Source organism: Cynoglossus semilaevis, chromosome 8, assembly GCF_000523025.1.
Source record: "Cynoglossus semilaevis isolate Cse_v1.0 chromosome 8, Cse_v1.0, whole genome shotgun sequence".
NCBI lineage: Eukaryota > Metazoa > Chordata > Actinopteri > Pleuronectiformes > Cynoglossidae > Cynoglossus > Cynoglossus semilaevis.
The window spans coordinates 16,484,305-16,506,365 of record NC_024314.1 but is presented as its reverse complement, the minus strand read 5'-3'; the positions used below and the strand labels follow the sequence as shown (position 1 = coordinate 16,506,365).

General features: G+C 40.0%; 3 protein-coding genes across 8 annotated transcripts; 2 read left to right on the top strand and 1 right to left on the bottom strand.

Annotated features, from left to right (window-relative positions):
• The first annotated feature begins 754 nt into the window (after positions 1-754).
• On the top strand, positions 755-9,884 carry tbk1 (TANK-binding kinase 1). 2 transcript variants are annotated; one of them, XM_008315287.3, is made up of 21 exons: positions 755-890; positions 1,963-2,069; positions 2,967-3,107; positions 3,183-3,312; positions 3,400-3,581; positions 3,676-3,836; positions 3,913-4,023; positions 4,110-4,289; positions 4,430-4,626; positions 4,735-4,793; positions 4,877-4,968; positions 5,055-5,156; positions 5,573-5,651; positions 6,003-6,124; positions 6,223-6,299; positions 6,435-6,474; positions 6,771-6,872; positions 6,980-7,076; positions 7,162-7,262; positions 8,235-8,306; positions 8,395-9,884. In XM_008315287.3, the coding sequence occupies exons 2-21, from the start codon at positions 1,983-1,985 to the stop codon at positions 8,432-8,434; spliced, it is 2,172 nt and encodes a 723-aa protein (XP_008313509.1). In that variant the 5' UTR covers positions 755-890; positions 1,963-1,982; the 3' UTR covers positions 8,435-9,884. The 2 variants fall into 2 exon arrangements, with proteins under 2 accessions (XP_008313509.1, XP_008313510.1); XM_008315288.3 differs by lacking the exon at positions 755-890 and adding an exon at positions 893-1,010.
• Positions 9,885-10,307: 423 nt separating this feature from the next.
• On the top strand, positions 10,308-15,246 carry gpr19 (G protein-coupled receptor 19). Its single transcript, XM_008315285.3, has 3 exons — positions 10,308-11,757; positions 12,563-12,726; positions 12,858-15,246. Exon 3 carries the CDS (start codon positions 12,887-12,889, stop codon positions 14,153-14,155), a length of 1,269 nt encoding a protein of 422 aa, XP_008313507.1. The 5' UTR covers positions 10,308-11,757; positions 12,563-12,726; positions 12,858-12,886; the 3' UTR covers positions 14,156-15,246.
• Positions 15,247-15,658: 412 nt separating this feature from the next.
• crebl2 (cAMP responsive element binding protein-like 2) lies at positions 15,659-19,072 on the bottom strand. Of its 5 annotated transcripts, none has more exons than XM_008315282.3 (3): positions 18,935-19,072; positions 16,658-16,855; positions 15,659-16,418 (listed from the first exon to the last, which is right to left on the bottom strand). In XM_008315282.3, the coding sequence occupies exons 2-3, from the start codon at positions 16,853-16,855 to the stop codon at positions 16,263-16,265; spliced, it is 354 nt and encodes a 117-aa protein (XP_008313504.1). In that variant the 5' UTR covers positions 18,935-19,072; the 3' UTR covers positions 15,659-16,262. The 5 variants fall into 5 exon arrangements, with proteins under 5 accessions (XP_008313504.1, XP_016890295.1, XP_008313505.1 ...); XM_017034806.2 differs by lacking the exon at positions 18,935-19,072 and adding an exon at positions 17,541-17,677; XM_008315283.3 differs by lacking the exon at positions 18,935-19,072 and adding an exon at positions 17,332-17,643.
• Positions 19,073-22,061: the final 2,989 nt, after the last annotated feature.

Below are 22,061 nucleotides of genomic sequence, written 5' to 3'. Positions count from 1 at the left end.
AGGAAGAGATCAGTCACTAGGGGGTGACATTTGTTATTGCCATTTTGTTACCTTAGAAGTGCATGAGAAAATAGTCTCCCACATAGGAATAGTTGGTCATTTATCAGTTAGTTCTTATTAAAGTTTCATGTGACTTTCTACAGTAAACATTAGCAACGTCTCAGTAGCGCCCCCTCCTTCCTTTTCTGCGTCGCCTCGGAGTCTCAGTTGGGTTGAAAACCATAATTACACAATCATGATTGTGAAAAAAAATTTGGTCTTACCAGCTTCAGTTCTGTGTAGCGTATGCTTCCACCTTGTGGACATATAATACAGCGTCAACAACAACTTATCCAATCCAAATACACTATTATACTCTGGTATTCTGGTGTCAGTTTACATAAGTGAGATATATTTTAATACAGGGGAAATAAAAATCAAGAAAATAATTTAAAATTTGTTTTATCGTATTTTCTAATGAATAATATAATATAAAAACTACTGGTAGCCTAATAGAAGTACTAGATTAATACGTACAAGTAGTCTACATAAAAGACAAACAAATCGATAAAGGGGGTTTTACGCTTTAAGCAAGTACTTCCTGTTTTCCTTTTACCGTAATGTAACAGTAAAAGCAGCACAAAACAATAGAGAACCTGTCAGCTCTCTGGTTTAAGTTTACCGTAATCAAATGCCTACGTATGAAGCAGAACACGGTCGTGTTTTTGAGAGAATAAACGAAAAATCTTAAAATGATTGCGAATACAGCTTTGACGTTGCGTTTCGTTTTCGAGTATTACGGTTAAAAAGGTGTTCCGTTTCGAGAACGCTTTACGTCGCGTCTATTGGTCCGCTTTTGTCACATGACGACAAATGAACGGAAGTGGAGGATACGGTCGCTGAAGGAAGAGGTAAGGAAATAAACAACGAATTTAAACAATTCATTTTCTGCGTTTAAACGACGTTGTTGTTTAATTCACGGTTCATGTTCAAAAACTCAGGACATTAACGGACGCAGCCGCCTGGGAGAGGTAGTTTGAGCCGTTAGCTTGTTAGCATTAATAATGTTTTATGACCGTGTGTCATGTCCGCATCTGAAAATCGAAATGAAATTATGTTTCGGAAATTGTATTTTTGTACAAATATGAACGCTGCGTTAATGAAGTTTATGAAGCAATAGCGGGGACAAGGCGCTGCTTCATGGGCAACGGCGGCCGCTGCGTTTTTGCGGATGTTTGTGTTCATTTGTAGGAATGTGTAGTGTAAGAAACAAACGCAGGGAAAAAAATGTGCTTCATTTTAAAATCACCTTTAAGTATCAGACGGACTCACGTGACTCTTATTACCTTGTCGTCACGGAAAATCCAGGGTTCGAGTCCGGGGCGGGAATTTCCCACTGACGTCCTGTGTCGTAACAGTTCAACGGCCAGAGTTTACGTTTGACGTTACGTCAGTTTTTAGTTAATTTTATTATCAAACAAAAATAATAAATGTTAAAATTAATTTGATTAAAATATAATGTATACAGGTTTATTTTATGTTCAAAGACACATAAACAAATCCAAAAATGTGTTAATGCCATGGATTCAAAATTCAATGATATAAGCATGTCATGTTTTGTATCATTAAATTCATAAGCCATTGATGTGATTCACAAAATTGGTTAAATCATTTATTTAGAGAATTAAAATTAACATCAAATAAAACGATGAAGTATAATTAACTACCCCACCCATTAAAATGATTAATTATTTAAATAAAAACATCTCAGTATTACCTAAAAACAAACCCCTTTAACAAAAAAAATTAAGTGAATACAAGTCCTATTTTAAATAATAAATAAAATATATGTATTAAAATATATTCCATACTGTTGGTTATTAGTATTTTAAAAATTATGAAATAAACACCAAAACAAAAGTCATATTTAGGTGGTTTGATTTCTGTGCTGAATCTTTTGCATATTTGCTTTATTCTCTCCAGGATCAGCCGTTGCCATCAGGATGCAGAGCACCACCAACTACCTGTGGCTGATCTCTGATCTGCTGGGTCAGGGAGCCACCGCCAATGTTTACAGAGGGCGACACAAGGTACAAGCTAATCTGCTGCAGTTCCAAATGAATCCACTATGTAAACATTAATGGACCTCTTTTGACTTTCCCTTCATGTTTGTACAAATATCAATCACCCTCTGTCAGACCGGAGAAGTGTTTTGTGAAGTTCTCGGGTCAAATTTCAGTTAACTCTCTTGCTTGTTGTCACTTTAAACTCGTCCGATTAAGTCAGCGCGGAGGGAATTTCCCGTGAACCACTGCAGAAGGTGAAAGATCAGTCTGAACCTGACTCCTGAGCCACTGAAGATGTTAAAGCTGTTGTCAGTGATTTATGTCAGATACATTTGTGGACTCTTGATCTTAATCCTAAGATCTTTAGGTTTTGCTCATTGACACCAGTCTCAGTCACAGGAGAGGAAGTCCATGGAATGATAGTTACTGCAGGCTGGAAACACAAAGACGAGTTAAATACCAGCTACAACACTAGGGTAATGATTGCTAAGGCATGATCTGGCCGATCCAAGGAATGTCATTTTTATTTCAGGCTGATTAAATAACCATTGAAGAAGAATAAAACTCTAGCAACCCTTAGCTACAAACGGTAGCTAATGCTGTTCAAAGCTTAGCTTAGTTGTTAAGTCAGTCAAACAAAATCAAAATAATGCAAAAAGAAAAACAAGTTGGTTACAGATGACAATAGACAATGTCAGCCAATAAAAATTCAAGCTGATGAAAATTGCCAAATTATATAAAATACTTAACCAACCATTACCTGAAGGATTGCCTAATAGCAGCTAAAACACTTATGCTAACCGTGAGATAACTACACAGCACTAACTACAAGTATAGTGAACAGATCGTTCTCTAGGTGGTGACAAAACTGCTTCGCGTTTTGAATTTGACTGACTGGTCAAGATCTGTGAACTCTCTCAGAAAACTGGAGACCTCTACGCTGTCAAGGTCTTCAACAACCTCAGCTTCCTGCGTCCACTGGACGTCCAGATGAGAGAGTTTGAGGTTCTGAAGAAGCTCAACCACAAAAACATCGTCAAGCTGTTCGCCGTGGAGGAAGAGGTCAGTGCTGACCTTTTGATCACGTCCTATGTCTTTGTGTTGGTCTTTTAACCGTCACCACCTTGTGTTCCTCAGTCCAACACACGCCACAAAGTACTGGTGATGGAGTACTGTCCCTGTGGGAGTCTCTACACTGTCTTAGAGGAGTCCACCAACGCTTATGGACTCCCCGAGGACGAGTTCCTCATCGTTCTACATGACGTGGGTGAGGAACTTCGCAGACATTTCGTTGTGAGGAAGTTGGCCGTGTGTGTGTGCGCCACTCTCTGATTGGCTTTTCTGGCTCCTGCAGTGGCGGGTATGAACCACTTGAGGGAGTACGGAATCGTCCACCGAGACATCAAGCCAGGAAACATCATGAGGGTGATTGGGGAAGACGGACGCTCCGTCTACAAACTGACAGACTTTGGAGCAGCCAGGGAGCTGGAGGACGACGAGCAGTTTGTGTCTCTGTACGGGACAGAAGAATATCTGGTGAGAGACACACAGGATTCAATCAGAGCAGCTTTTAGTGAGACATGTAAACATGGACCCCTGAATTTCTTCTCCTCCTGTGTTTGCTGTGCAGCATCCTGACATGTACGAGCGAGCAGTGCTGAGGAAGGACCACCAGAAGAAGTACGGCGCCACCGTGGACCTGTGGAGTATCGGCGTCACCTTCTATCACGCCGCCACCGGCAGCCTCCCCTTCAGACCCTTTGAGGGACCGCGACGGAACAAGGAAGTGATGTAAGGCTCAGCAAGGAAAAAAGTGATGACTCATATGATCTGATGTTAGACAGACATTTTGTTTCTGTCGTCCCAGGTATAAAATCATCACAGAAAAACCGTCCGGAACCATCTCAGGTCACCAGAAATGTGAAAACGGTAAAATCGAGTGGAGCACAGAGATGCCGGTGTCCTGCAGTCTGTCCAAGTGAGGACTCGTCTGTTTCTTGTCCTTACATCTCTTCACATTTCAACATCACCTCTGATCTTTACTATTCTATATATGACCTCCAGGGGGCTCCAGAGTCTCCTGACCCCTGTGCTCGCCAACATCCTGGAGGCAGATCAGGAGAAATGCTGGGGCTTCGACCAGTTCTTCGCCGAGACCAATGACATCCTGCACCGGGCGGTGGTTTATGTCTTCAGCCTGCAGCAGGCGACGCTGCACCACGTCTACATCCACGAGTACAACACGTAAGTGACACCTAGAGGACAGACAGGGAATTCTATTTGCCGTGTTCAGCATTCTAAGAATAATCTCACAACATATACTAAAAAAAATATACTAAAAATATATAAAAGTAATCCAAATGCTGTTCATGTTGTCTCCACAGGGCAGCGCTGTTCCAGGAGCTGTTGGCTCGCAGGACGAGTATTCCTCTTCACAACCAGGAGCTGCTCTACGAGGGTCGTCGCCTTGTCCTGGACCCCAACCGCCAGGCCAAGTCCTTCCCTAAGACATCCAGAGACAATCCCATCATGCTCGTCAGCCGAGAGTCGGTCGCTATGGTTGGACTTATCTTTGAAGACCGTACGTAAACAGCTGATTCTGATTAGTTGATTTTTTTTTATAAAAATGAATGACTTAAGTAACCTTATGGTTAAAGGGTAGAGTGACTCTACATTTGTGTTTTCACAGCCAGTCCACCCAAAGTTCAGCCCCGATACGACCTTGACTTGGACGCCAGCTACGCAAAGGTTAAAACGTCAATCCAAAAATCCAGAATCCTCAGGTGAGTTTTTTTTTTAAGCTCACCTCATCTCTTCCTGTCACCATTCAGACTTTTGCCGGTGACGTCGGACACTTGTGGAAAACTTCAGAGTCTCTCCTGGTCTATCAGGAGCTGGTGAGGAAAGGAGTCAGAGGTTTAATGTGAGTTCCAGACGTCACGGTTCAGTGGGACGCCTTTTGGTCGACTGTTCAAATCTGTGTGGTCACTGGTGCTGTGCTGTGTGCAGAGAGCTGATGAAGGAGGACTACAGTGAGATCCAGCATAAGAAGACAGAGGTGTTCCATCTGTGTAACTACTGCACACAGATACTGGAGAAGATGGATCAGCTGTGAGACACACACACACACACACACCTAACCACATATAATGCATCCCCTAACCTCTTGTCATTACCTTATCTATGACATATACTGTATTAACCACATATAATGCATCCCCTAACCTAACATATATATATATGGTGTACAAGTGTCTATCTCTATATATATGTATAAATATGTGTGTAAATATATATATAATTCTTACTTTAACTCGAAGCCTAATTCTGATCCTAAATCTTCAACCTCTAAATGCCTCTCCCTCAGTGGAGTCGTACACTGGGACACTGTGTCCCCACAACCATGGTATTTGTCCACACAACTACAGCTATACTGGCTACAAAAACACACACTCTGTATCCCTTACCTATGTCATGTGAAAGAAACAGCATTTGTATTTCCCCTAAAGTTTGGCTCCGTGCTGCAGGTTTGAGATACTGATGCAGGCCAACGTGCTAGTGAGCGAATATGACGAGATCTCAGACATGCACAAGAAAATCATCAGAGTAAGTTGAACTAGTATTTGTCTTGGCTTTTATTTTACATCACCAATATGTATATTTTATGAACGGGATTTTAGTAGCCTAGGAACCAATCAACGAACGAACACACTTCCATCAAAATGCCATCTTTTTTCAAGACGAAAAACTGTTACGTATGTTCTAACAGGCCTTATAGTTCCATAACTGTTGAGAAATTAGTTAAAGAAACCGTTACATAAATTCACATTGACATGTCAGATGCATACAGTGATGTGTCATCAGCATAGAGTAGAATATAAACCTGTGTTCACAGGCTGTGTTAATGTTGACAGTGTACATGTTTTTTCCCCCCATGTGTTGTTGCCATGGCAACAGATCTCCAGCTCCATGGACCCGATCGAACAAACGACGCAAGACATTAAGAGCAAATTCCTTCCTGGCGGTCCGCTGACCGACACATGGACGCAGCAAGTGGGGACGCACCCAAAAGACAGGAAGTGAGAGCAAAGGCAGAGTCAATGTGTGTGTGATGAAATATCTGATTAATGAGCTCTCACATCGGGTCTGACCGTGTCACATGGTCTGGTCTCTGCAGTGTGGAGAAAATCAAAGTTCTCCTTGACGCCATCACGGCCATCTACCAGCAGTTTAAGAAGGACAAGGCAGAGAGACGTGAGTCAGGCTCTTTGTTCCTCAGTGGGTTCAAATCCACGTCTACGTCTTCAGGGCGTAGGACCTCATTGAGTTTGATTCCTGAAAAACAAGTTTGTCTGATCCTCGTCCTCAGAACTGCTTCTGTGTTTTCAGGTCTTCCATACAACGAGGAGCAGATCCATAAGTTTGACAAGTGAGTTCTGGTTCTTCTCTGCAGAGACACGTCTCTGTCTGAACTGGGGTTTTGTCAAATCCTCGACCTGTGTTTGTGTGTTAACGTGTCTTTTTTTGACTGTGTTTGTGTGTGTGTGGGTGTGTGTGTGTGTGTGTGTGTTTTTGACTGTGTGTGTGTGTGTGTGTGTTTTTGACTGTGTGTGTGTGTGTGTGTGTGTTTTTGACTGTGTGTGTGTGTGTGTGTGTTTTTGACTGTGTGTGTGTGTGTGTGTGTTTTTGACTGTGTGTGTGTGTGTGTGTGTGGGCCGAGTGCAGACAGAAGCTGGTCCTTCATGCCAGTAAAGCTCGGTCTCTCTTCACCGAAGAGTGTGCCATGAAGTATCGTCTCTTCATCTCCAAGAGCGAGGAGTGGATGAGGTAACAGTCTGTGATGTCATCATGACATCACAACCCTTCTTGAGGGAGACAGTCTGAATCATAATGTTTGTTCATTTGGGTTTTTATTTATTTATTTATTTTTATAGAAAGGTTCATTTAGTGAAGAAGCAGCTGCTGGGGCTGACTGGTCAGCTGATGAGCATCGAGAAGGAGGTGACCATGCTGATGGAGAGAGCCGTGAAGGTAGGCAGCCGGGGTGACTGGGCGTCAGCGGCGCCTGCGTTATACTGTTATTGTACAAACAGCTGCACGTCTCCTTTTCCTGCAGCTTCAGGAGCAGCTTCCTCAGAAAGTGCTCCCTCTAGTGTCCAGTGGGATGAAACCTCAGGCTTATCTGAGCCAGAACACGCTGGTGGAGATGACGCTTGGGTGAGTGGGCGAAGAACTCCTCGTCGTTTTATTTTTTTTAATTTAACCTTCATTTATTTATTTTATATCTAATACAAATTTCAAATGTTTTATGGAAATGAAACCATGCCTGTAGAGGCCACACCTCTATAGTTCTTGCAACACTCAATAGTGTGTGTTGAAAAAGAGTTGTTCTTCATGTGTTTGGTGTTTGTGATTTCCCAATGACAGCACCTTTGGGTAAAGAATTCAAACCACGGTCACTGTTAAAAAAATCCATTATAAATTCAAAAAAACATGATAGGCAAACATAAAGAACACCAACTTACAGTGATAAAAACATGATAGGCAAACATAAAGAACGCCAACGTACAGTGATCAGTGCTGAGCAGAACCAGAGACTACACACACACACACATTTATTCTGCTGTACAGACACACCCATCTCTGACACACTCATTTCCTTTTGTGTGAAACGCATTCAAATCCTGACAGGCGTGAAAAAGTAAGAAAAAATAAACCAGTTTCAGATCTCAGAGATCTCATTGTACCACAACAAAACCACCGTCCTCGGGTGATGAACAGAAATTTACATCAAAATGTTTTATATAAGGCCCATCAAACATAAGGCCAGTGGGCCAAAACTGGTCCACTAGGGGGTTCAATTTGGTCCGCTTGATGAATTTTGAAAGTGAAAAAATGCACAATACTTAGTGATGTTATTTTCAAATTATATTTCATTAAATATGAATATTTTCTAATATACTTTTACTTATTTGCAGAATAACAAAGGGGGGAAAACTGATTGTTTTTATAGGCAATTATGTTGTGATTGTACTGGTCCGGCCCACTTCTAATGACATCATGTTGCCCCTGAACCAAAACTGGGATTAAGATTTGTTGACCTGGGCCGTTAGAGTTTAAGAATGTGATAAAGGTCATCAGTACTGCCTTCATCATCATCATCATCATCATCACCGTGTTCTTGTTCAGGATGAAGAAGCTGAAGGAGGAGATGGAGGGCGTGGTCAAAGAGCTTGCGGAGAACAACCACTTCTTAGAAAGGTCAGATGAGAGATCAGAGAAGTTCATTTGACTTTAAATTCTCGTTCACCCAAAACATGACGAAGCGTCTTCCGTCTCTGTCCCTCAGATTCGGGACGCTGACGTTGGACGGGGGACTGCGGGGCTGAGGAGTCTGCACACGTTCTCTCTCTCTGTAAAACTTGTAAATAACGTGGGCCAGTTGTCTCGGTGTGAACGAACCCTCCTGCTGACGTGTGAGCTGTGAAAACATCCACGACGTTCAGACCTGACCGCGTGTGAAAGGCTGTGCTCGTACCACAGGAACTCTTAGTCCGAGGAACTATAAATTATCAGGAGACCCCGAAACTGGAGCAATAACACAAACATGGTAAACGCGGAGGAGGTCGTTAGGCTGCTGATGATTGCGACTTTTTTTTTTCTTCTTCTAAGGCTTAAAATCAGGCAAGACCTAAAACAAGACAAACCCGAGTGGAAGCTCATAAAAAGGTACATATTACCCGACCGTATGACTTCCCGGAGTCCTTGTACCAGGAACTCGGGCCTGTATTCACAGCATGTCTTAGCTGCGTGCGCTTGAGCAATGAACCAAATGTCCACTGCAGGTTCAGATGCTGTAATCTCTTCATTGGCTGCTCTGACACTGATCCTGTATCAGTTGGTGTCAAAGATTATGAAGAGCTACTGAAATAGCCCACAGTTCCTGTTGGGATGTAAAGATAAACTCAACTCACAATGCGATATGATTCACGTTTTTATCACAATTTATTTTAAAACAAAATGACCTGCGGACAAATTAAAAACAGTGATCCTTTATTTGTAAAAACTATGCAAAATACCATTACCATCGGCAATAGTCTTGTGTATCTCAATCTTAAATAACAGAATATTAAAAAAAAAAAACGATCTCTTATTTCAAGTCTAACTGTTCTGGTCAAACTGTATAATATTTTGTATATATATATACAAAATATTTTTAAAAACAAGAGATTATAAAAAACATTTACTGTAAGGAGTTCCTCACTTCACAGAATCACAGTTTCTGGGGAAGAAGCTCGTCCCACGTTCTGTTCGAACACCTGAATGTCACTTAGGCTAGGTACGGACCTGACATGTTGGTTTAAAACCAGGTCACAACCAACGTTTTAGGAACATACCGCCACCTGCTGGACTAGCGTGTGTAGTCTCATTTGTAGTAGTGTGTAGTCTCAGACTTTTTGCGATAATGCAGTCTACTCCTTACGACTTGATGCACAATTCATTTTTTATTTGAACCAATGCGAATTGTCACCGATCTTTCTTTTCGATTGTTACAGATTCACGATGCATTGTGACATCCTTAGTTCCTGATAATAGTTCCAGCCAATATTAAGACGCACATATTAACTGTCAACCTGCTGCTTAATACACGTTTACCACCATCATTACCGTGTATTATTTATGATCAAGTACGAATAATTATTTTATTCTCAACAACTGTAAATTGAGACCTAAAGTAGTAAGTATTTATTAGTAACTAGTACATGACATTAACATGTTATTAAGCAGCAATAAATAGTTAATAAAGCATCTGGATGTTCAGAATAAGTAAAAAAAAAAGAAGACTCTGAAAGATGTAAATAATCCAAATGGTTTTGTCTTTTAAATGGAAAACAAACTTGCTATTTCTCCTTGTAGATTTGTATTTGTTCTTTTAAACAACAGCAGCGATGATCATGTCTTCAGTTCCTCTGCAGGTTCCCACCGTCACAGTTCACCTCTGTCACGGTTCTCAGTTCTAGATCTCAGAGCTCGCACCTGTGTCCTGTCATAGATTAGAGATGCTCTGAGGTCAGCAGACAAACTTGTCAATAAATAAGTAAAGGAAACGTGTCCATGAGTCACTTCTCTGTCAGATCAGACAGCTAATACAAGGTCGCTTTCTTCAACACTTCATCTCTGCAGCGTCACCTTTTTGTTCTACAACTATTGATCTCTTATTTTCTTTCTTGGTCTCTGATTTTTTCTTTACCGTTCTCTGTTTTTTTTTTTTTTCTTGCTTTATTCGTTCACCATTTTTCATCTTTTTTCCCCGTCTCTTCCTCTTTGTCTCAATCACTTCCTCTCTTGTCGTCAGTTGCCTGTAGCAACAAGCCTGTTGAAAAACTGGTTTCCTTGGTGCTGCGGTTGCCATGGTGACGTGCTGCGACAGCAGCTTCAGTCCAATGACTGGAGGTGAACCTTGAAGACTTCACAGTCTTCGTCTTCATCATCGTCCTTTCATAGAGCAGTTGACGCCCTGGTGTCAACGATTGATCGTTGATTTATTTGTTAATCAAACACCTGATTAATATTAATTAAAAATGAATAACCCTTTTATAAAATATGTTAAACCAAAAAAGGAGAAACAAGTCGACTTAATAATACTAATGGATTCAGCTATGCTGCCCTCTGCCTCTATTTTCTCTTTTTCTGTTCCTGTTTAACCCCACTAGGTGGCAATAATATAACTCAATTGATACCAGCTGCAGCCTAAACCCACAGAAGAAGAAAGTGGCATAGGAGGAGACATTGGGGTGAGGATCAGACCCTACTAAAGGGGTAAAATAAGTTTAAAAAAATCAGTGCTCAGCGCTGCAGCAGCCAGCAGGGGGCAAGCGGTTTGCAGCACACTGTTCTGAAAGAGCTAAGGCATTAGCAGCATTCGTGTTAGCAAACCCATATACGGTTTTTGATTGTGTTTTTTTTTTTAATTTATTATTTTTTTAACATGCTATTTTTGCAGAATTATGGGCCCCACCTGCACTGGGCCACTAGTATTCAACAGTATACTGCACAGGTCTGTGCTAATAGGTGGAGTCTAGACATGTCCAGCTCATACACACACACTGTGTGGTCTTTAGGGGGCGTAGACTAGTTTTTTGAATCGAACAGAGGTCTTATCTTCAGGCTGTTTCTAGGCGCAGGCAGGGGGCGCCAACAGTGCAGTCAGCACTATCACTTTAAGGTGAAAGGAGGATGCTGCTCCTCGCATCATCTTCTTCAGTGGACGCACACACTTTTCTTCTGTGAATTACGATGAAACAACCGCCACCATCTTCGTCATACTTCGTCTGCCGATGCTCCGTGTGCAGACACCGACAAAAGCCGAGTGAAACCGAAACCTCTGTGCCTCCGGAGCAGCAGCAACATCTGTGCTAAAGGATCAACCGAACACCAGCATCAGCGACATTTCACGCGTGTTTTTTCACGCGGTGGAATTTTATTTCTGCTTCGTTCTGATCCATCTCCATCTTCTTCTTCATCATTATCTTCATCATCATCTTCCTTCTCGGCAACAGCAGCGGACCTCGTCGGTCTGAGGCCGCAGTCATGACGCTGCTGGAGCAGCTTGTTTACCTCTGATTTATTGATTGATGGATGGATGGATGATTTGATGACTGATCAATGGATGGCACGCCGGAGCCGAAGCAGCTGCGATTACGCTCAGAGAGTAAGATTCAAATCTATTTTGATTTTGATTCTTCGATTACAACAATCTCGGTTTTGCGAAGGTTCTATTTATAGAAAGGCAGCGCGAAGAGTGTATTGATCCGATACAGGTCGATACTTTTTTCTGATCAATGAAGATCACATTGTCGGTCACTGGGTTTAAGTTAAAGCTGAATTTAAACATTTGAATTAGAGTGATGTAGTGATGTTGAGGGAAATGACGATCGATTAATCGCAATTGATGTTAATTGAACCGTATTCATGGTATTCGTTTATTTGACAGGTATGTTGATGATTGTTGATTTGATTTTTTTTATCAGACACTTTTATGTAAGTCAATTAATATATATAAAACAGGAACGCAAATTGTTTAAAAATACTCTTCTTTTGTCTACAGTTGAATCATGGTCATCCAACATGGCCGCCTCCGTAGGCAACACCTGCTGCTACGACTAATTAAAAAAAGTTCAACCCGCTCTTACACATTTATGTTGAATGTAAACAACTTTTACATTGACTTCAGTCATATATTTTGCATTTTAACAGTCACAGGCCAAAATGGAATGAATGCTAACGTAAATTAGCGGACAACTGACTTATTTAAATCCGCAAACATAATGCTAACGTAAATTAGCGGACAACTGTCTTATTTAAATCCGCAAACATCGGCCTTCAAATGAACTATTTCAGTTATTAATCCACACAGAAAACTAGACATATCTAGACTAATATTTAAATATTACATTTTCTTTCAGTTATTTTTTTTATTATGTTACATGCTTTTTGTGTGTGTGTGTGTTTGTCAGGAATACAACTTTCTGTTCGCACAGAGCAGATAACAAACAGGTCTCTGCTGGGCTTCTTCAGCTGGTTTTAATGAATGTCCTCAGAGGACAGCGCCTCTCCCTGGACACCTAATTGGACTGATTGAATAACATGGAGGCACATGGCAGCACCTTGTTTTTAAATGGTAATGTGTTAATGCAGACAATTTATTAGCAAGACAGCTAATGTTTGTTTGCTAACATCTCTGTTCCAGCTGGTCGCTAATGGAAGTATTATCAAGTGTGACTAACCTAGAATCTGTCTTCGTCTCTTCAGGGCCTCCTCTCTGATGAAGCCTATAAGTGATGGTTTATGCTCAGTCAACCCTTGGTGTCAGTCCCTCTTTTTACTCCACTTTGCTTACATATCAGATGTCCTTTAACTACTCGGAGAAGGAGAACTCGACTGTCCTGGCATCGTTAACCACAACCACCCAGTGCAGCCTCGAGGGCTCCTCCTCCGACCAGGCCAACAGGACGTATGCCTCCTACGAACTGACTGCCGGTGAGGTGGCAGTCCTGGGCCTGGTTTTTGGGGCTCTCTGGCTGATCTCTATCCTGGGAAATGCCCTCGTCTGCCTGGTTGTCCACCGCAGCCGACGAACTCAGTCCACCACCAACTACTTTGTGGTGTCCATGGCCTGTGCGGACTTGCTCATGAGCCTGGGCTGCGCCCCCTTCATCCTCTTGCAGGTGGCATCAGGACGGTGGCCGCTGAGTGCTGTGGCATGTAAAGCTGTACGTTATCTGCAACACCTGTGTCCCGGTGTTCAGGTCTACGTCCTGCTCTCTATTTCTGTGGACCGCTTCTACACCATCATCTACCCGCTCAGCTTCAAGGTGTCCAGGGAGAAGGCCAAAAAGTTGATCCTGGCCTCATGGCTCCTGGATGCCATCTGTATTTCGCCTTGCTTCTTCTTCTACGGGTCTTCATCCGTAGAAAATCACTGTGACTTTTTTCTTCCGGACAGTTGGGGCAGTGTAGCCTACGCAGCTGTACACCTGCTGGCTGGTTTTGTTGTCCCGGCAGCCCTGATTGTATTCCTCTACCAGCGAGTAATCCGCTACATTTGGAGGATCAGTGCCGATGGACACACAGTGCGGAGGACAATGAACATCGTCCCACGGACTAAAGTCAAAACCATCAAGATGTTTTTAATGCTGAACTCGGTTTTCTTTCTGACCTGGATGCCGTTCTATGTCGCACAGTTGTGGCACCCAGGAGAGTCCGACGATCCCAGCAGGGATGGACTCCTCTTCTTCACTGCCATCGCCTGGATCTCCTTCAGCTCCACTGCATCCAAACCAACGCTGTACTCCGTCTATAACGCAAACTTCAGACGGGGAATGCGGGAGACCTTCTGTATGTCGTCGATGAAATGCTACCGCAGTAATGCGTACACCATTACTGCGAGTTCTCGAATGGCCAAAAAGAACTACGTCGGGGTGGTCGATATTCCGGTGCAAACAAAAACGATGACCAAGGACTCGGTTTACGATACATTTGACCGAGACGTTAAAGAGAAAAAAGTAGCCTGGCTCAGTAACGCCAACCCTCCCAACACGTTTGTGTAAATGAGACTTCAACACGTTGAATTTAGACTAATGAACTATAAAAACCTTTATCACTTGTAGCATTAGCAGGTGAGCTAATAGAGACCACCATTCTGAGCCTGTATTTTACTTCTCCACTCACAGAAACAATAGTGTTCCAGGTAAAGGGCTTTTTTGGACAACTCCTCTTGGCAGCCATATTGGAAATTTGCCAATAGCTAACAGCTACTGATTTTTCATGGAAAATTTCAATTGTTGTCCCGTAATGTACTGTGTTTGGAAGAATCATTTTTGTCATTACACTTGCATTTTAGTAATGTTCACTTGTTAGCTAGCTAACTATAATCTGTGGCAATCTATCAGTGAAATGTTGTAGCCAAGTTTCTGCAGTAACGTGTGGGGTCGAAGCTGTACATTAGCAGCCCTGAGGATTTTGCTTCGTTGAGGTGGGACGTGATGTTTGTGAGCAAAACGCAATTTAAAGACATCAACATGAACCTTTGAATTATAATTGATAAGATTGACATTTTAAACTAAATTTGTATTGATAATTGTTTTAAATGTTTTGAAGACTGAGCTTCTTTCTGTGCAAAATGTAATACCGACATTAAAAAAAAAACGTAGTAAATGTTTTTGCGTTCATCAATTTTTTACCAACATTTGCTCGCAAGAAAAAGTTGGAAATCGCTCGCGCTCACTGAAATCTTCTGCAATGAACAAAACTAACCACACGAGGCAGCAGTAAAACAACAGCTCCCGTGTCATTTTGAGCTAAAAATTTGACAACTATCAAATAGTCAACTTACTGATGAGGTAGCAATATGTCCAGAATGTATGTGTGATTTTTTAAAAATCCCTGATTTTTCCCTGAGGAAACATCATAACCGAGATTCATTTAAAACCAGTGAAATGAAAAACAACAATTTTGAGATAGCTTTAACAACACTTATTTATTTGTGATTAAAGGAGGGAAAGAAAGGTGCTAAATTGCAGAAAGGTGCAATAATAATATCTGTTGGTCTGAAACGAGATAAACAGTAACAGCAGTTACTACTACTAAGAACCAGGTGAACAAAGAGCAGGTTGTTATCACACTGAGCAGAAGCTAAGAACACACTGAAGACACAATGCAATAAAAATCCTCCGACATCAGATCCATCTGGACCCTGGTGCTCTGACCCTCTCTGTGCCTCTCCCAACATTTGAACGAACACACGTTTGTTTCCTCCTCTGGCATCGGCTGTTCATGTGACCATCACAGATGACGAGTTTGATATTTGATTTATAATTAGCTGGAACTGATGTTTCTCAACAACTCCTTCCATCAGTGTCCGACTGTTTGCCCCTGAAATCGTTCATTCATGTCGAGATCTCTAAAAATGTTGCGCAGATGTTTAGCGAGATCTGATCTAATTTACTTTGAGATCTTCAATGTTTTGTAAGACTTCATATTTATTTTTAGAATGTGCAATTGTTGCACAATACCCTGCATGAATTTTGAACTATCTCATTATGAGGATTTTGCTCATTTTATCAAGGTTGGTATCAGACCCTTGTATGAACAGTGCAATTTTTTTTTTTTTTCACAAATATTTAACACGTTCTCATATTTGTTTTAACAGCCACAACCCTTCACTTTTATTTTCAGATGTTACAATTATTTTTAAATGATCTCACGAAAGGTTTGGCGAGACTTCCCCATTTATTTCTCGGTCTCCCTACATTTGTTTTGAGAAGAAACCTGCAAGGTCAAGTAATTGTTTTGAGAGATCTCACATTTCCTCATACTTCATTTTCATTTCGACTTCTTTTTATAATGTGAGACTTTCCAAATATTTTACCTTTTAATCGCAGGTGTTTTGCAAGACCTCCCATTTTTCCACAGAGAGACTCATCATATTGTGTCAAATCTCGTGTATCGGAGATTACGGGTAAGATGTTTACTCTCATTATCTGTGCTGGTTTGATCCTAATGTGATCGGTTCCATCAAAACCAGCAACATTCTCTGACGCCTGCCTTACAGCTGGAGGAAAATAAAATGTGTGGATGACTGAAGCTCTAAAGCTTGGTCATCATCCTCCCTCAGAGTCAGAGTTTTCCCTTTCAAACGATGCAGCGGCCATCTGTCTAACTCTGACCGTTGGAGCTGATGTTGTTTTTGTTCTTGGACGTCTTGTTGCTGTTTCCTCCACTTTGAATGGTTCTCTGCTCGTCTCCGGTCAGAAGAGCTTTGATTTCTGATGGGATTTTGCCTTGGTCCATAGCCGAACACCACTGTTTGTACTGTCGACAAACAAAAACAAGAACAGTAAAAATATTGTACGTTTTTTTTGTGCTAACATTTACTTTAGTTCTTCTGGCAAATTTCAGCCAATTGCTGTCGACAAACAAAAACAAGAACAGTATAAATATTGAAATATTGTACTTTTTTTTTTTACTTTAGTTCTTCTGGTAAATTTCAGCCAATTATTTATTGAATTGTTGTCGTCTAGGATTAAAATATTTATCAATAATTGATGTACCATCTCCAGCTCCTCCCTCAGTGCACAGATGGCTCTTTCTTTACTGGACACCAGTTCCTCCAAATACTGGTACCGCAGTTTCTTCCGGGCTCGACACTCTCGAGCGCTCTGACGACTTCTCTCTAGTTTGGCCTTCAGATCAATCTTTGCAGGTTTACGGCCGCGTTTGCCAGGTTTCTTAACTTTGCCTCCCCCCATCTGATCAACACAGCAGTGCATACACATTAACACACACTTACATTAAATGACAACATTATGTGTTCATCAAATACACACAACAAAGAGTTAAATGTTTCAGAACGTGTTGTCATTTAGTAAAGAGTAAATTACATTAATAAACTTGACCTGCACAATAACCGAGCATCCACAACACAAAGACTCAAAACAAGTGTCAGGGTACAAAAACGAATACAAAAACCCTCAAAAAGAAAAATAATAGAGACACGAATCTCAAAAAGCACGTGGAAAAAACACGAATCTACCTCATATCAACAAAAAAGACACACAACAACAAAGAGATCCAAAGATGAAAACGTAACATCCTCTGCTGGAGAGACACTGCTAACGTTAGCTGCTACTGGCCCTGCTAAAAATACATATGCTATCACTGCTAATGCTACAGCCTTTGGATGACTGGCAAAAAAATTAACGGCATGTTAGTGAACATTAGTCACCTTAGCGACGATTCGACACTGGTTAACCTGGAGAACAATGGACTAAAAGACAGCTAGTTACTTATAATCTGACCTTGTTTTCATCCATCGTCTGCAGAACTAACGCGCTGAAAGTTAGCCCTCGCTAGCCTCAGAAAGCTAACCGCGGAGTCCACAGGGATAGTTAACAACCCTCTGCAGAAACAAATATAATCGTAAGGAGAACTAACATTTAGTCAGACTAAGATCCGACTCGGGTTGGTTTTCTGCCTCACTCTGTTTACATCGCGCTTCCTAGTGACGTAACGTAAGTTCGTCACGTAATATACGTTTTTTCCCCACATAATCTTAAATATAATGCCACTGTCCCTCGAAAATAGTGGCTATTCCAGTTCTATGTGTAATAACTTTTAATAAATACGTATTTATAAGTACACACGCTGAATGTATAACTTTTTGAAACATCTAAATACATCAATATTATGTTTTATTTACAAATAAATTACATTATAAGAGCAGTTACCTAAATCTAATTACATTTTTATGTATGAGAATATTTCATGTTATGTATAAGCATTTGGTAATTGATGCTATATTTTCTGGTAACCTTTTAGTTTTACAAAAATGGGAATCTATTTATGGAAATGAAGGAATCAGGAAATAGCATTCTACTCTAGCTTCTGACTTTCTTTGGACCTTGTTGGCTATCTGTTGATATGTGTACGGACACGCACACACTGACATTTCTCTCGACCACTTATATGATAATAATAGATAATTATCTATTGTCTACAGATTTTCCAGTCAGGTTGCAAAGGTTTACTACATTTCTTAAAAAATGTATTAAATATGAAGTGCCATTAAATGTTTCTGTGCATCCTCAGGAGACACATTCAGTTTGGTGAGTAGATTCATCAGGGTCCTGCAGTCGGGCAGCGACAGAACACTGGGCTTTGATCATTCAGAATCAACCATGCATGCTTATTGCTCCAGAATGATAAAACTTTTAATTTTTCCTCCATCACAACCCTTTGTTCTTAAGCAGCTCCCAATTAAATTCAAAACTATACGCTCAGCAAATGTTACAAAAGACACACACACTTAAAATATTATTTAAAAAATTGTCTCATCACCAGTATAAATGTTGAAAGTTGTTAACTTTTACGCAAAACAAAGTAAATTGCTTGGTCAATGAATGCATATGAATCATTACTTGAAGTAGGAATTTTTCCTTTTAACAGACGTGGTATCAATCCTAATTTTTTTGGATTTTTTGACCACCAAAACATGCTAATGGAATGCTATTTTAAATTTAAAAGCAATAGAAAGGCCTGTAATGTTTTGATATTTTTTGAGTAAGGCAGTAGTTTGTAGTTGTTATAACAATGGAAAGTCACAACTGTTTTTGCTCAAATATTCGTAATATTCTTTAACTGAAAGTTATTTCAGACATTTAGAATTAAAGCCAGCTTCACCTAGTTAAAGGCGGCAGCGGCAGCCATGTTGTTTATTTAGTGTCGGCTCAGTTAAAAAAAACGTCCGTGTGCCTTTAAGATTCAGCTTGTTGAGTTCACATTTGACTGGAGCAGGGATGACGTCACCGCTGTATTTTTAACGCACTGACCTCATCTCTCTCTCACCGAGGCTTCGTCTCTTCACCGCAACTTTCTGCTTCTCTGTCCCGGAAAAAAGCCTCGTCTTCACCGGGATACAGCAGTACCGGGCCGCCGCCGAACGGCTCCGAACCGGTCTGAAAGGTTTTGCCGGAGTCCCAACTTTGGCGTCGTGTTTTAACGGTAAGTTTACAGACCTGCCCGGTGTTAAAAATATACAAATGAGCCGCGGCAGCTGCTAAAGTTCCGTTAACGGGGGCCCAAAGTTGGAGTCGAGTCCTCGAGTTTAAGCGACTGTGACCGCGAGCCGATGGCTTTTAACGGTCCGTGACAGAGCGGCGAGCTGCAATCGGAAGAAATGACCGTTTAATGTCTGAAAAAGAGTTTATCCCGCTCCACGGTTTTTCATTTCTGTTGACAGTAGCTATGAGTCACTAATACAAAACCTCATTGAATAGCTTTTTTTTAAAGGAAAAGCAACATAATACTTTCTATCTCAATTTACACTTGACTGGTAATTTTAACCCATTTGTTCCATATAAACTAATTGCAATAACACGTCGTCAGCTGTCGTTGATGTTCAACAGTACATTTAATATATTTTCTTCTTGGGGCAGTAAAAACATTTAAACTTGTATACAATTGATCAGCAGCCTATCTGTTTGCAGCACCAGACCTCATTGAAAAAACAGCACATTTAAAAAAAAGATGCAGCATACATTTATTGTTTTTTTTTATACATTACAATTTTTAAAAATGACTTAATTCTCTGACACTAATAGACACGGTTTTTATTTTAAACTAATATTTACGTCACCTTTCAATCAGCTGACAATAAAGTAAACAATACTTTAAGTCAGCAGACGTGGAAGTGGAACATACATTAACTGAAGTAACTGTACTGAACACCGAAACCACCATTTTATAAACGTATGAACAATTTACTGAGGAAGCAGCAAATGTGCATTTCCTTCGAAAATAAAGGTTAACACTTTTTTGTTTAATCTTCAAACATTGCCTATGTTTATTGTGAATTGTTATGGTCCTTAGTTCTTTCATCAGTAGACATTAGAATGAAAAAATGTACATTTTCTCGTCCAATCACTGCACAAAATTAAAAAAAAACATTATATATTTAAGAGGAGATAAGCCATGGATAGCGTGTTCTGCCTATTTGAATTAAAACCTCCAGGTCTTTGTCTTTTATAATAATAGTTAAGTAAGTAGTTATTGTGTTAATGTGAACACAAAACATCCGTTTCATTAAACCAACTAAAGTTTATTTTTTAAGCCAGTTCTACCTTTCCTGTCTTTCCCACTATTCATAACAAAATATTTTTAATCAAACATTAACTAAACTCCTTTTAAAAACAACCTTCCTAAATCATGGTGTGTTTTTTAAGTTGTAAAAACATCTTTTTCAGATTCAGATCACTTCTGTGATTTAATTACCCGTGAACACAAGAAATCAACTTTTACAGAACTGACATGAAATTTAAAACCCATTTTAAACCTTAAGTCAGCTTAAAATCACCAGCTGACTTTCCTTCAAACACTGGTGACAAACATCACATGTATTTTTCACTTTTACTGGTGACAAACATCACATGTATTTTTTAGAATAATATACCACTTAAACAAGTTAACTGTATCAGATGACATTAGTTAAAGAAAAGAAAAAATACCTGAATAGAAAAACCTACTGTGTTCAGTGCCAAGCCCTATTGAAAAAACAAACCATTCATATTTTTCAGTTTCATTCTCACAACATGACTTCATCTTTGAACAAAAACACATTTGTTCACCATGACGTAACGTTTTACAACAGCTGAGATTGAACAGCACATTTAATGAAACAGTTCGACGTCCCTAACCAAATGTAGTTGAAAAAAAAAATCCTCAACACTTTCAAGATGACCTCCACTGTTCTAATGAACACATGGCCTGACTTCATCTTTGAACACTGATACTACCAACATGTGTATTCAATTCAGTTCAAAACACATGTTTTTGTGGCTAACCTTAAATGTGACGTATAGGTATAACATCTGATTAAACAACCTGCTGTCTATTTAATACAAATGCTCCATAAGGAAATATTTTTAAAAAACTAAATATTTTTTTAGTTGACACTAAAAATAGTTACATATTCAGTTACAAAATACATTTTCCGCAGAGTTTATTAGTTGAGTGAAGTTTATTAACAGACTCTATTGGTTAAAGAGTTGGGTTTTTCTTACCAATTTATTTATTTATTTATTTATTTTTGAGTAGTAAAATCCTGAAATTAAAGTATTCGTTTTGTGCTTAATTATTCATTTAATACTTTAAATACAATTAAAAAAAATTATATATAGAGGTACCATTGATTTTAATAGACCACTTTGATTTGGGTAAAAGTAACAAAATAAGCATCGTTCATTGTTATTGAAAACAAAATCATATAAAATGATCATTCCAGGTATTGTGATTATGAAATCACTGTTGAAAAAAGTAAAAAGATGATAGCAATATAAAAACCAATACAAATTTTAATGAGTATGTTTCAAATCCACTACTGAAGAAACACACTTTACTTCATAAAAGCTGAAATGCTGCTGCACATCAGCTTTAAAGACAGGGGGCGCAAGATGAATATTATTGTTCTGTGCCTCTGGTTCAGCCATGTCTACTGAAGCTAGGTCTGTACTTGGCTAAAGAACCAACATGACGTGGTGACATGATTGGTTTAACTGAGCCCATCGATGACATCATAGACGGCAACGTTTTTCACAGAATACTGGCATCTGTCATTGGTTTGATGAAACAAGACATGGAGAGAAAGAGAGAGAGTGAGAGAATCTGGATCTCACACGTTGTCTAAGTGGCATCAAAAGAATTGTCTAGTCCCGCGACCTCACCTTGGGTTGCAACCTAGTATTTGAGAAGCATGAAAATGACGGACAAATATTTAGTATCTCAGTCAGTGTAAACTGACAAATACCTATAAACCAGTTGCTTCATTTTATTTGACTGCAGGGCCTCTGGGAAATTTTGAAAAATGTCCGTGGTAATTTTTTTTTTCTTTTTGCGTGTATACCTGTAGTGCCTGCAGACATTTCCATGAGCCTAAATAGAAAGTGTCGAGAAGCTATCATC

Bases quoted from the DNA above. Each gene is read 5' to 3' on its own strand.
- tbk1 (XM_008315287.3), top strand. From the start codon at position 1,983: ATGCAGAGCACCACCAACTACCTGTGGCTGATCTCTGATCTGCTGGGT. The intron at 3,108-3,182 runs GTCAGTGCTGAC...TGTGTTCCTCAG, and splicing joins TGTTCGCCGTGGAGGAAGAG to TCCAACACACGCCACAAAGT. The intron at 6,475-6,770 runs GTGAGTTCTGGT...GGCCGAGTGCAG, and splicing joins CAGATCCATAAGTTTGACAA to ACAGAAGCTGGTCCTTCATG.
- gpr19 (XM_008315285.3), top strand. From the start codon at position 12,887: ATGGTTTATGCTCAGTCAACCCTTGGTGTCAGTCCCTCTTTTTACTCC.
- crebl2 (XM_008315281.3), bottom strand. The intron at 16,419-16,657 runs GTACATCAATTA...GTTTGTCGACAG, and splicing joins TGAGGGAGGAGCTGGAGATG to TACAAACAGTGGTGTTCGGC.